The following is a 13,877-nucleotide window of genomic DNA, read 5'->3' as shown; positions in this document are numbered from 1 at the left end:
AAGTGTTTGCAAACCCTGAACATAAGGCATGGCTGTTGTGACACTGGTTAAAAAATCTGCAAAATCACGGAGGTCTTTGCAGTCCTTAGAGGAGATCTTATGCCATGATTGAATCTTATCTCTATATGCTTTGCCAACAATAAAAGGATTTCCATATCGATCATCGAGCACTCTCCAGGCAGCTGCATAAGCATCCTCTGTTCCAACAAGAGAGTATCCTTCGACAGCTCGCTTGGCTTCTCCTCCTACATACTTTCTGAGGAAGAAGAGCTTTTCTTGAGCTGGTAGGTTCTTACGATCAATTAGTGTGTTAAAAGACATCTTCCAGTCTGTGTATTGTAAAGGGTTTCCAACAAAGATAGCAGGCTCTGGAATTGGAATTCTGTTGGCTGCTATTGCATCAGCGAGCATACGTACAAGGTCATTGGTGGAGTCCTGGGAGGTAGCTTGAGAGCTGGCTTGAGGTACTACTGGCTCAGTGCCGTGGCCTTGTGGGAGCGCTACAGGAGGTGGCAGTGTAGTAGAATGCATACTAAATGGGGCTAGCCAAGGCATAAATGAGGGGGCAGCAGCATTTAACTTGGTGCCCACAGTGGCATGACTGCTCTGTATACAATGAGGGACTGAGGTAAAGTGCTCTTGTAGAGGAGCTACAGGAGGTGGCAGTGAAAAAGTAAGCTCTCTTAATGGGGCTTGTAAAGGGGCAAAAGAGTAGGCAGCAGGTCCCAATGTGGTGCCTACAGTAGCATGACTACTCAGTATATGCTGAGGGACTAACGCAGCGTGATCTTGTAGGTCTTCCTCAGCATAAACCTTAAGCCTGGCCTGCGCAGCATTATGTCTTTTTAACTCCTCTAAACGCTCCACCTCCTTTTTCTTTTCCTCCAATTTTCTTTTCCTTGCTGTGCTTTCAGTTATGAACAGGGCCGTTTGCTTCGCCTTTTCTGCTTCCATAGCACGTTCTTGTGCCTCTCGCTCTGCAGTTACTTTCTTGTCCTCTGCTTCCAGTTCCCTGATTTCCTCTTCATATTGGTGTTGGGTTTTCATAATTTTAAGAACTTCGTGAGTTGCTGCTACTTCAGCTGCAGCTTGCTGCTGCTTTTCCTGTGTAGGCTTAATAGAGGCCCGATTGGAAGCTCTGGAGGCTGGGAATGATTGCCGAGAGAGAACACTGGACTCTGTGGGGTCGAACACTGACTCAGCCTCAGGCCAAGGTATATCATCTGGATCTCCTGTAGTAGTGATAAAACACTGGGCCTTTTCCCTTGCAGTCTTTGTTACAGCACAATAGCAGTCATTTTTTCTCCTCAATTCATGATCAGGGACTGAAATGGCTCTGATTTTTTCATACGTGGCATTTAAGTCAACTTGTTGGACATTTACAGCAGCAATAATTTCAGCAACAAAATCTTTATCTTCTCTGTGTTTAATTGCTCCTTTTAATCCATTCAGATGATATTTCCATCTTTTATATATGCGGCCAAATGCCCTTTGTAAGTCTATCAATTTAGCATCTTGCAACTGTTTTCCTTTCTCGGTAAGGACACGTGGACGCTGACTTCTCCTAGGGTCAGATGGAATGGGATCACCGCCCTCTTCTTCTTTATTTGGTTCTGGAGCCCCAGAGTCTTCCACTTGAACATTATCAGTTGCAACTTTCTTTGCATCTTCTTGGTCAGGAAGATTTTTATTTTGTGTGTACTGCACTGTACTTTCCCTTGAGTGTGACATTATTAGCTTGTTAGTATGCTACTTGTGCATTAAATGAAATAAACTAATTTAAAGAAACGTTTGTATTGTCGCATAAATATGTAGCACCACACACTGTATTTTAAATGAACCCTAAATTATGAATTCAGACTCATTTGCATGGAGCATCAGAATGGCAATACCCAAACATACTCAAGAGGTCGTTAGAGGAAACTTAAATGGCCCATCAAAGTGACAATACTGTAGCTCTGGGCCAACAATAAATTCAGTGCAAAAGCGCTTCAACAATGTGCAAAACAAATGCATTCATTCAAAAGGTGCAAACGTAGTTCAGTGCAAATAGAGCAATTTAGACTTAACAGCATAATTCAACTTGTGCAAACTTCACAGATGACTTCAAGTAATTTCAAGTGCAACTTTAAAACGTCAGCTCAGTCCTCGAACAGTTTGATGAATCAGAATGTTCATAAATCCTTTTGAATTCGCGGATGGAAGACGATTGAAAGTTCTGAAGACAGTTCACAAACGCTGTGCAACTTCAAAGACACCAACCTTAAGTGCTTCCTTCCTTGCTTTACTCGTGTGCTCGTTGCTTCAGTCCTTTACCGAAATCCACACTGTGTGTAGACCGCTTCTTTTGTCAAACAATTGCCGAGATCAATGCATGCAGGGTCGGCTACTTCTCGTCCTTGCGTGCAGTTCTCCACGGCTTGCACCACAGCGTACGACTCGGCTGCTTCTCTTCCTCGCTGGTTCGGCGACTTTTCTTCCTTGGTTCACCGTAGTGTTCTACTGTGCCGCCTCTCAGTCATTAAACGCCAGGACCAGGTTCTTGACACTGATGGGTTTCTTTATTAAACACACACCGTAGAACTACACAGACAGACATAGACATGACAAAATTAATCATACAATCATACACACATACACAAACTTTAATGTCCTAAAAATGAGAAATAAATCAAATGCAAACATACCACTTTGCCGGGTTATGGACTGAGAGTGGAATGATGAACTTCTTGAGCTTACAATAACTTGTTGAAACTTGAGCATACACTTGAACTTGCAGGAGCTTGAGACAAAAGCTACCCTCTTCCAACATGGCAAACACTCTACTAGTAGCCATTCATGGCTTTCAAACAGGACATGACATCATCCACAAGGCATCATGACAGGTTGAGTACATTTCACATTCAACATACAATCTTGTTCATAATAAAACATCATCTTGCTAGTCATAATACTCCTGAATGTGCAATATTTAATATACAATAATAATAATATAATAATAATAATAATCTTCATTTGTGCAAAAAAAAATGAAATGTTATGAAAAGTGCAAATGGAAAACTTAGTGCAAAGAGGCAAATCTTAGCAGCCTTTATGGCTGCAGCCACAGTGTCCCTCACACAACTGTGCTTCTCTCATCCAGTGTGCTCCATCATCTAAGCTTCACCTATCACTTGGTTCCCTCACATGGGATTACAACTCCATCACGTACAGTAGATAACCTATAATCCGTCAGGGGTGAGCGGTTAGGGCATCAGACTTGCATCCCAGAGGTTGCCGGTTCGTCTCCAGACCCGCCAGGTTGGTGGGGGGAGTAATCAACCAGGGCTCTCTCCCATCCTCCTCCATGACTGAGGTACCCTGAGCATGGTACCGTCCCACCGCACTGCTCCCCATGGGGCGCCACTGAGGGCTGCCCCCTTGCACGGGTGAGGCATAAATTCAATTTCGTTGTGTGCAGTGTTCACTTGTGTGCTGTGGAGTGCTGTGTCACAATGACAATGGGAGTTGGAGTTTCCCAATGGGCTTTCACTTTCTTCACTTTTTCATCCTTCGGATTCGCCCTGATCGCAAACCACAATACCGTAGAACCAATCAGGATCACTGATTTTTCAGAGATGTGACACAGTCAAAATGTATGGTGGTGAGAAGTTAAATAAGTGAAAAAGTAGTTCTTTCAGCAACAATGACTGCTCCAATGAGTCACTTTTCGAATCTGTGAATAGTTAAAGCGCAGCTCAGACAAATGTGACACAAAATGTGTCATAAGTGCAAGGATTTCTTTAAATAACTCCACTCTTTTGGACCTCTATGCCTACACTCTTAGAATTAGGAGAGCCTCAAGGCACCCTCTTGCCTAATAGGTTCCTGGATGAACCTTTTGCAGATTTTCTTGAAACAGGGTTCCTGGACGAACCTCTTGAAGATTGTCTAGGCACAGGGTTCCTCGAGGAACCACCTGCCTCCGCGAGCTACCTTCGAATCGAATGGCCTCTTTTAACTTCAACGGTTTCTTATTTTCTTCAGTTGAGACTCGTCAGCAACGGCATAAAGGTTAGTGTTATCTATTTGTTTAAGACATCTAACTTTAAAAAAAAAAATCAAAAGCACTGAAAACATTTCTCAGTTGATAATATTGTGCGATGCGTAATTCCACTGTATCTCCACCGTGGTGATTGAATGTTTCATTCAATGTAACATTGTATCAAATGGCTGCCGCAACTCCGCTAATTTATGATGATGTTTTGCTAACAACACAGCCCTGCCAACAAACACTAGTCTATCAACAAATTTAATCTAATAGTAATAAGTATAGTCTTTCCGTTATGTTTCAATTACAGCTAGGCATATCCAACCCATGAAGGTAAAATTTAGTCTGCTAGTTATGGCTCTGTGGCAGGCTAGATTTACATCCCAAACAGTTTAGCGTCTTCTTCCCTTCGTGAAGTTAGGCTATAACAGGTCGGCTTATATCCGCTATTGTGTTTGTGAGACGGTGTATTTCTGTAACATTCAATGTTGTCTTTTGGTAACGTCATGATAGCTTGTTAACTGTTAAGAGTTTGCTATTTGAGTAGTAAAAATCACACAACACAATTCGGACCGTTAGCTACTGAACTGGAGAAGCTGCTCGTGGTATTGTGCTGGTGAGGCGGTCTATTTGTGTGACCTTCAGTATCGTGTTTTGATAATATCTTGAAAAGTTTGTTGTTTAAGTAAGGATCACACAACACAATCTTTACCCGACTCGTTTACTTAAACAGCCGGTTTCCTCGCACCAAATGCATACCAGAATGAAAACAGAACTGATGAGATAAGCAATCCGATTGGCCCACGTCACACAAGTACGGTGGCCAGTGTTAAACAAACAATGCATGATAATTTTGTATTGTGTTTGTCAAGGTTCGTTTGATATTAGGCCTAGCCTACGTATTTGTATTTGAGTTAAGGCTACTTGGGTCAAAATGCACTCCACCCGCAGTTTTTTAAAACTACTTATGAAGTACAAACTATAGGCCTAGGCCTATCATAAAAGCTATTTTATTTTATTTTATTTTAGTTAATTCATTTTTAACAGATTACCTTTTTTCCATCTGTTTTCAGAATGAACACAAGTGAATGGTCCGTTGACGGCGTCTGCCATTGGCTGGAAAACAATAATCTTGCCCAGTATGCTGACAAATTCAGAGGTGGGAGATAAAGGGAAAATGGTGTCCTATAATTGTCCTCTATGTGGCAAGGAGTTATTTTCACTTATAAAACAGATACGTCACATTGGACTTTACCATGAAAGTGATGCCACATTTTTGTTAACATGCGGCTTGAATGGATGTGGTCAGGTCAGCAAATGCTTCAATTCTTACAGATCACATCTCTACAGAAAGCATAGAGACCACCTAGTGGCAGATGATGAGTGTGACGACCAATTTGACATGGAAAATGACAGTGCTGATGAGGATGATGAGACTGATGATGACCTGGCCCGGGCTAGAGTTCAAGAACAGTATGGCACACAGCACAGAGTAGAAGATCTATTCAAAGATCTCAAAAGAAATCTTTGTTTATTTATTTTAAAACTCAGAGAAAAGCATTGCATACCAGCTGTCGTCCACACTGACATCATTAATGATTTAAAGGTGTTTCTAAATGAGTTCACCACACATTTTTCAGAGGCATTGACTTACCATCTCAATCGCCACATAAATGTTGATGAAGACGCTGATCTGCGTGAGCTTTTATCTCAATTCCCACTGATTGAAAATTGCTTTGAGGAGGTGAACAGTGAGTGGATGTTACAGCAGTACTGCAAAGAAAACCTTGGCTACATCTCACCACTACAGCTTAAGATGAATGACCATATTCCCAATGCCCACCTCCAGTACATTCCCCTTTTACATCTGCTGCAGAAACTGGCAAAAAACGAGGACATTTGGGCAATGCTTAACTCTCCCTCCACTCAGAGACACGAGGATTTAATCAAAGACTACACTGATGGGGAACAGTGTACAACTCACCCACTTCTATGCAACAACAACAGCATTCGGCTACACTTTTACATAGATGAATATGAGATAGTGAACCCTCTATCAGCAAAGAGAGGAAAACACAAGCTCACTGCTGTGTATTTCAAATTGGGCAACATTCACCATCGCTACACATCAAAAGTTCAACACATTTATCTCTCCATCTTGGTGAAGCACAAACTGATTGCTAAAGATGCAAGCAATTACAACGATGTATTCAGGCCTCTCATCAATGATGTTAGGATCCTCGAGACAGAGGGAGTGATGTTGCAGTGCTGTGGAGAGTCAAAGCGATTTTTTGGCACTATTGCCACAATCTCAAGTGACAACCTATCAGCCCATGCCGTAGCAGGCTTTTCTAGGAACTTTAGTCAAGGGCGCATCTGCCGATTTTGTATGGCGACTAGAGAGGAAATAACAACAAAGGTCATGGAGGAAGAATTTGTGATGAGGGATGAGAAAAACTACAAATACCACCTTAAAGCTGTAGTTGAAGAACCTGACAATGGATCAGTGTATGGTGTCATGCGACCATGTTGCTTTACCCATTTAAATCACACTCCTGCTGTGGTGACGCACCTCTTTCCTCCTGACATCATGCACGATATTCAGGAGGGTGTGATCCCTTTTGCGCTAAAGCACATTCTGTGCAAAATGGTAAAGGAAAAGATAATCACACTTGGACAGCTTAACTATGAAATTGAAAACTACCAATATGGTTGGAATGCCAAAACATCAAAGCCCCAACCCATTTCAGAGAGGATGCTGAAAAGTGATGGCCATATCTCCGGAAGTGCCTCCGAGAAGTGGACTTTTTTTTCGCCTTCTGCCTCTTCTGATTGGTCACTTAATTGTTCCCAACAAGTTTTGGGACTGCTACTTGTTGCTACGCGAAATAGTGGATATCATAATGGCACCAGTTGTCAGACGATCATGGTTGCCATACTTGGAGGAAAAAACAACAGAATTCCTGGTGACATTTAACACTCTTTTTGAGAATCGGTCCATTCCAAAGATGCACTACATGGTACATTATCCACGCCTGATATCTGTCTATGGTCCTCTAGTCCATCTGTCCTGCATTAGGTTTGAGGCCAAACACCAATACTTTAAAAAACTGTCGTCAGTTGTATGTAATTTCAAAAATATCACAAAGACTCTGGCAACAAGACATCAGTTGAGGCAGTGCTGGGAACAAGCCGACCAGAAAGGTTTAAGTAAAGAAGTCAGCCACACAGGAAGTTGTACTCAAATCAGAGGAGGATGTGTACCTCTTGGAGCTGCTCAAGCACTGCAGGAAAAGATAGACGTGCCTCTGGAAGAACTCACGATTCAATCAACAAAATCACTTGTGTGTAATGAAGTAACATATCATATTGGAGAGCTAAAAGTGATTGGTTTCCTTGAAACAGAAGAAATCCCCATTTTCATAGAGGTCACAGCTATTTATAACATCAACTGTCAGTGGTTTGTGGCTGGAAGACGAATGGTTCCATCTTCATTTGAATGTCACTTGCATGCTTTCAAATTGGTTGAGAAGGGATGGGTTGCCATGAAAGTTGGAGAAGAGGTGGATCATCATGGACTTGATATACATTGTAACATGGAGGGGGAGCGATTTGTTACTCTAAGATACTGGGTGGTATAACTTCTACAAACAGCATATGACTTTGATTACATTTGAATAGGTACAAATATATATTTAAGTATTTCAGCTTTTTAAAAAAAATGAAAATCATGTATTAAGTGCATTATATATTAAGGTAACTAATTTATTATTGTGATTCATTCCAGAAAATGACATAGATGGAGAAACACTGCTGTTACTCACGGACCGTATGATTGAGAGCCTTATCCCCAACATTAAAAATCAGGTAGTTTTCCTGAAAAATCTGGACAGTTTAAAGCCAAGACATGACCCTGAAGCCAACACTTCATCCTTTGGGTGAGTACAATTACATTGTTGATCATGATGTTTACGCACAAAAAAGCACACATCAAGCCCTGACAGTGTGACATGACCATTTATGTAATATATGAAATATCATCTTCAATGTACAGAAATACAGGAAACCAAAATCAACCCTCCACAACAAAGGAATGGCCAATAACCTATAGGCTTCCCAAGTTCCCTACCACCCTCCAGCAGAAACTAAATGAAAAAAGTGAGGACTTCATAGCTTCCGCCTTTAGAAACAAATGGAGATCCCAAATCACACAGGTTCTGTTTGATGATATTTGTAGCTACACATGGTAAGTGCATACTGTGAAATTGAAATTCAATATAAAATACCTTGCGTAGAAAGGAAAAAACTGAACATAAAGATGAGTTTACGTATGTATGCTTTTGCAGGTATCCTACACGAAAAATGTATGACAGCACTTGTGCTGCCCTCGTTGCACAATACAACTTCCTGCGGGACCGCACAGGGAAAGGCTATGTAAGACATCTTCCCTTAAAACTTTCAATAACAAATACAATTTTATGTGCATTATAATGTAATTGTATGTGTATTATGGTGTCATATTACATAGGAATCATGGCATCAAATGCTAAGAAATAAATTCAAAAAGGAACGAAGACCCCTGGTGTTCATCCCAGAGATCCAGCAAAAGAAGAAGACCCAAAATGTAACCTACACATTTTTTTTCTGGATCGTACTAAATGAGATTTCTGTACACTGTTTCTCGTGCTGCATGTCATCCTATTGATGGTTTTCCTGTTTTGTTGCTTTGTGTACTTTGTCACTAGCAGATTGGAGAGACCATTGACACAGCAGGACTTGGTGAGGGTGCAGCAAGCCAGGGAAGCCTCCATCCAACGAACCAGTCTCTCAACCGAAAGAAGACCCAAAATGTAACCTACACATTTTTTTCTGGATCGTACTAAATGAGATTTCCGTACACTGTATCTCGCGCTGCATGTCATCCTATTGATGGTTTTCCTGTTTTGTTGCTTTGTGTACTTCTTTTTCACTAGCAGACTGGAGAGACCATTGACATAGCAGGACTTGGTGAGGATGCAGCAAGCCAGGGAAGCCTCCATCCAACGAACCAGTCTCTCAACCGAAAGAAGACCCAAAATGTAACCTATACATTTTTTTCTGGATCGTACTAAATGAGATTTCCGTACACTGTATCTCGCGCTGCATGTCATCCTATTGATGGTTTTCCTGTTTTGTTGCTTTGTGTACTTCTTTGTCACTAGCAGACTGGAGAGACCATTGACATAGCAGGACTTGGTGAGGGTGCAGAACGCCAGGGAAGCCACCGGATGAAGATGAAGGCCGAGTGCAAAAAACGTCACCCAAATGTGTCCTTCCTCACAGACAAGATGGCACGAACAAGGGCGGACAGGAACATTTTTTTAAAGAGCCACTCCACCATGGAAGCCCTGGAGGAGTATCCTGCCCTACGGTTTCCCATCATAGTGAGTTACTTCAATGTTTCCCATAAATATGTAGATCATTATTTTGGCACAGCACCATTATGTTCATTACATGAACTTGTTGTTTGTGTGTGTTTGAATGTTTTAGCTCCTTGCAGAATCACAAAGCCAGCTTGATGTTGATGTCGACCGCAGCATCATGTCTGGGATCGGACAGATAGCGAGCAGGGTCATCGAACAATGCCAGCGACGGGCCATAGGACTAGAACTCTTTGAAATGTACGAAGAAGCCAAGGCTGAATGTGCGGAGGAGTCACACAGAGGTATCAGTACCATACTTCTGTCCAATCTATCTATCTATCTATCTATCTATCTATCTATCTATCTATCTATCTATCTATCTATCTATCTATCTATCTATCTATCTATCTATCTATCTATCTATCTATCTATCTATCTATCTATCTATCTCCACAGCTGTGATCATGCATGTCTTAAATGCATCTGTTATCTATCTAGGTGTGTGTGTGTGTGTATCACCAGCTGATGGGTAATAATCTTAGCATAACATCACATGCGTGGCCATGTGACATTAATGTTGTCATCTCAACATCTCAAGTCTGAGGGAGTGAGTGAGATGGGATTGATTAGAAGGGGGGGCCAAGACAGTGTTTGGCCCAGGGGGGCATCATTTCTTAATCCGCCCCTGGCTAGGGGGATTGGCTGCCATCTCTCATTGCACTTAATTTGTAATCACAGGTCTTCAGGTGATCCTTGCCACACTTCTGCTGCCGCATCTATTCAGAGAGATTCCTGATGCCCTTTATGTCATCAATAAGGTGTGCCTTGTAATTTTTCCTTTCATACTTTATCATGTTCTGTGATGGTACATTACAGCACCCCTCTATAACAACATTTCTGTCTGTCCAGAATCCTGAGGTTCCAACTCCGGTCCTTGTTGTCAAGGGAAACCCCTTCCTGGAGGCGACGTATGGCGTACACCTCGACTACACTGAAATCCTCACCACACAAGTTCATGATATCACTCTTGCCTTCTCCACCTTGATGTCAATTTATTTTGTTTTCAATATTGAATATCACAAGAAAGTGAAAAACACACTGAATTTCATAGAAAAATATTTAATGTCTAATTCACCTCAAGGGAAAATTTCCCCCACTGTTATAAAAATGGCCAATTATTTGTTTTTTTAGTCCCAGTTCTCTGTCTCTCTCTCTCCATAGACATGTGCCTATACTAAGTGATAGTAGCCCTTCATTGAATGTTAAACTGTTACTGTTATGTGAGGGTGGTGGTGGCGGTGGTGGTGTATAGCCCACAGCTTTTTTGATTGATACTTACAGTATTATATACTGAACGTTTATATTTATTATATTTATATTGTTTTTTGTTTGTTTGTTTACAGATTAATTTAAAACACACTCTTGTGCTTGTGTGTGTGTGTGTGTGTGTGTGTGTGTGTGTGTGTGTGTGTGTGTGTGTGTGTGTGTGTGTGTGTGTGTGTGTGTGTGTGTGTGTGTGTGTGTGTGTGTGTGTGTCATAGTCCTATCTTTAATGTCACAAATTCCTGTGCATCACAAATTTTACATCTGCTATGGTTTTAATAATGCATCAATAAAAACATTTAATTTAACGGTTGTCTATTGTCAATAATAAGAATAAGAATAAGAATAAAATAAATGAATATAATAATAAATAATAATAATAATAATAATAATAATGTATTGTTATTTTTATTATTATTATTATTATTAGTAGTAGTAGTAGTAGTATTATTATGTATCAATAAATACCCCCAGGGTTCTTCGAGGAACCTTTCAAAAGGGTTCCTCAAGGAACCTTTCTATAAGGGTTCCTTGAGGAACCTCTCTGAATCAAAAAGGTTCCTCCCCAGTGGCAATGGTGAGGAACCCTAAAAGGTTCCTCGAGGAACCTGCTATTCTAAGAGTGTATGGCGTAGCTCCAGATGGAAGTTGCTGTGGCCAGCAAAAGGTGGTAGTCTGGTATACAGAGAATAATTTCTGTATCTTTGAATGCAAAGAAAACCAAAGAGATAATTGCGGCCTTCAGGAGGCACACCTACAAGAGGAAAAAAGTTAGCCCCTCTCTAATCCTCCTGCTGCATCAACAGAGCTAAAACATTATCTAGGACAGCCTCAACCCCAGTCCTCAGCTCTTTTCCTTGCTGTCCTCTTGGTACAGGTGTGTCAAAGCAAGGACCAAACAACTCAACAAAGGGCCATAACCACATTTCACACGCACATGCACAGAATGACCATTCATTGGTATCCCTCAATCCAATGATCTCTTTCCATCCATCTGGTGTTCTGCAATAGACTAATTGATACAGCACAATGTAAAATAGTTGTGTTTGCAGAGTGGGCCACCGCTACTGTAATATCTACATTGAGCAAGACAATCGATGCAATAACTCTTGGATACCAATGAGTATGACATGAGTACCAATACATGAGTATGTCCTCTGTGTATATATTCACACACACACACACACACACACACACACACACACACACACACACACGCACACACACACACACACACACACACACACACACACACACACACACACACACACCGTATGCACTCCCTGCTCTGTTCATGGTTTTTTTGGCACTACTAATTGTATATTCTGCTCACCAAAACTGTTTTGTGAATTAAATGTGTGCTCTGAAGTGTGTTGCTTTCAATCTCATTGAACATGTGCATAGTGACAAACACCATTCTGTTCTATTCTATTCTATTCTATTCCAATCTATTCTATTCTATTCTATTCTATTCTATTCTATTCTATTCTATTCTATTCTATTCTACACATCAGCTCACCACTCAATCCTCCTTTATTCATAGATTGAATGAGCACATCAATAAAATTGGCAAACAGTGATTTCCATTGTAAAGTTGTATAAAAAGAATTATTTAGGCAGACTCGTGTGTGCACTTACTTTTATGGTTGAAAAGATTGGAGCATGGGACGTGGTTTGAGATGGAAACATTTCATCATGGTATAATGACTCAATTATTGAATTGAAATCTGCCTGAGTGTATATTAAAGCGCCTGTATACGTACGTACCGTATGTGTACGTTGGTGTTCCAATAAGAATGTCTTCTCTGCCACACTTGTGTGTGTATGTACTCTCTCAATGTGTGGTCCGTCCGAACATTGCAATGTTATGCTTGATTGTTATTTACATTAAGAGTGGCGACAGGGTGGGGATGAGGGAGTGAATGTAGTGTATGTGGGTAGTAAGTGTTGTCTCTTCAGTGACAGTGTTCGTATTGTAATGGACTCTACCGGGGGCCTATTCGAAAACAAGATATGTTATCTAAGACCAATACATTTAATTAATGCCGGATTAAATTGAAATAGGGGAAATATTCCAATATAAATGATCAATTTATTAACAGTCTTAAACATGTATGCAGGTCTAAATCATGTGTTTTCATCCAAATCTTAAACCCGAGCACAGCAATGAATTCCCCATGTATGAAAACCTATAGCTGGCATAATATATTTAAGAGATGACCTTGTTTAATCACAGACATGTACTGTATATCTCTGGTGATGGTGGCCATATTGGATTCCTTCATTTTGAGGTACTATGGGATTTTTTGAGCCTGGTATACAGCAGATTTAAGTTAAGCATCTTTCAAAACTCATGGAAATGCTGTAAACCAAACATGAACACTAAAAAGACACTTTATCCTGCAAGCAAAAATATGGACACAGAAGTGTAGCATTTTTGGGTCAAAAAACAGTGCTTTTTTGGTGGTGTCATCCCATGTTCTACTGCCAGTAACTAAAGAATGGAAATAGGTAGACACAAACTTCTTTTTTCAGGTGAAAGTAGACAGTTCAGTGCAGTTTTTGGCAGTATTGGTGTTCACAAAGACATCAGACATTATTTTCTGTGGATCTTGAAAGTTTGATCATAATGCTAAAAATCGTTGACAATATGAGACTCCCTGTTTTAAAAAAGCTGCCAGTCAATTATATAAGCATTTTCTTCAAATCTGACTGATGACAGAATGGGGTTCCCCATATATGAAAACTTAAAAATAAGTCTTATTTTCATATTCATACCTTGTTTAGTCAAAAAGAAAAGGGATTGCGAGATTTTAACCTGGTGTCGGCGGCCATATTGGATTTTGCCCGTTTGAGGCATTTCCGTACATTTTTGCGCCCGGTATACAGCAGATTTGGATTCAGCACCCTTGAATATCCCTAGATCAGTTGTATACCAAAAATTAACATGATTTGCCTTCAGGACCTTAAATAAGCACATTTTCAGAAATTCTGCCTAGACTATAGCTAAATACTGCTCAATATCAGCTGTGATAGGGAGCATGTTCATCTGGAAGAGAAGATGTTTCCTGTACCCTTAATGATGCTCCCATAGCAAGATGTTAATTGGTCAAATAGTTGCT

The 13,877-nt window shown here is 40.6% G+C and overlaps 1 protein-coding gene across 2 annotated transcripts; it reads left to right on the top strand.

Moving 5' to 3' along the window:
• Nucleotides 1-5,168: 5,168 nt before the first annotated feature.
• Nucleotides 5,169-10,894, top strand: LOC134439607 (sterile alpha motif domain-containing protein 3-like). 2 transcript variants are annotated; one of them, XM_063189514.1, is made up of 10 exons: nucleotides 7,870-7,968; nucleotides 8,085-8,276; nucleotides 8,377-8,464; nucleotides 8,559-8,654; nucleotides 8,779-8,880; nucleotides 9,004-9,108; nucleotides 9,232-9,453; nucleotides 9,560-9,734; nucleotides 10,171-10,250; nucleotides 10,342-10,894. In XM_063189514.1, the coding sequence occupies exons 3-10, from the start codon at nucleotides 8,393-8,395 to the stop codon at nucleotides 10,621-10,623; spliced, it is 1,134 nt and encodes a 377-aa protein (XP_063045584.1). In that variant the 5' UTR covers nucleotides 7,870-7,968; nucleotides 8,085-8,276; nucleotides 8,377-8,392; the 3' UTR covers nucleotides 10,624-10,894. The 2 variants fall into 2 exon arrangements, with proteins under 2 accessions (XP_063045585.1, XP_063045584.1); XM_063189515.1 differs by lacking the exons at nucleotides 7,870-7,968; nucleotides 8,085-8,276; nucleotides 8,377-8,464 and adding an exon at nucleotides 5,169-5,189.
• The last annotated feature ends 2,983 nt before the right edge of the window (nucleotides 10,895-13,877 follow it).

Source organism: Engraulis encrasicolus, chromosome 23 (genome assembly GCF_034702125.1).
Source record: "Engraulis encrasicolus isolate BLACKSEA-1 chromosome 23, IST_EnEncr_1.0, whole genome shotgun sequence".
Taxonomy (NCBI): Eukaryota; Metazoa; Chordata; class Actinopteri; order Clupeiformes; family Engraulidae; genus Engraulis; species Engraulis encrasicolus.
This window is presented reverse-complemented; position numbering and strand designations above follow the sequence as displayed.

Bases quoted from the DNA above. Each gene is read 5' to 3' on its own strand.
- LOC134439607 (XM_063189514.1), top strand. From the start codon at position 8,393: ATGTATGACAGCACTTGTGCTGCCCTCGTTGCACAATACAACTTCCTG. The intron at 9,109-9,231 runs GTAACCTATACA...CTTTGTCACTAG, and splicing joins ACCGAAAGAAGACCCAAAAT to CAGACTGGAGAGACCATTGA. The intron at 9,454-9,559 runs GTGAGTTACTTC...TGAATGTTTTAG, and splicing joins CCCTACGGTTTCCCATCATA to CTCCTTGCAGAATCACAAAG.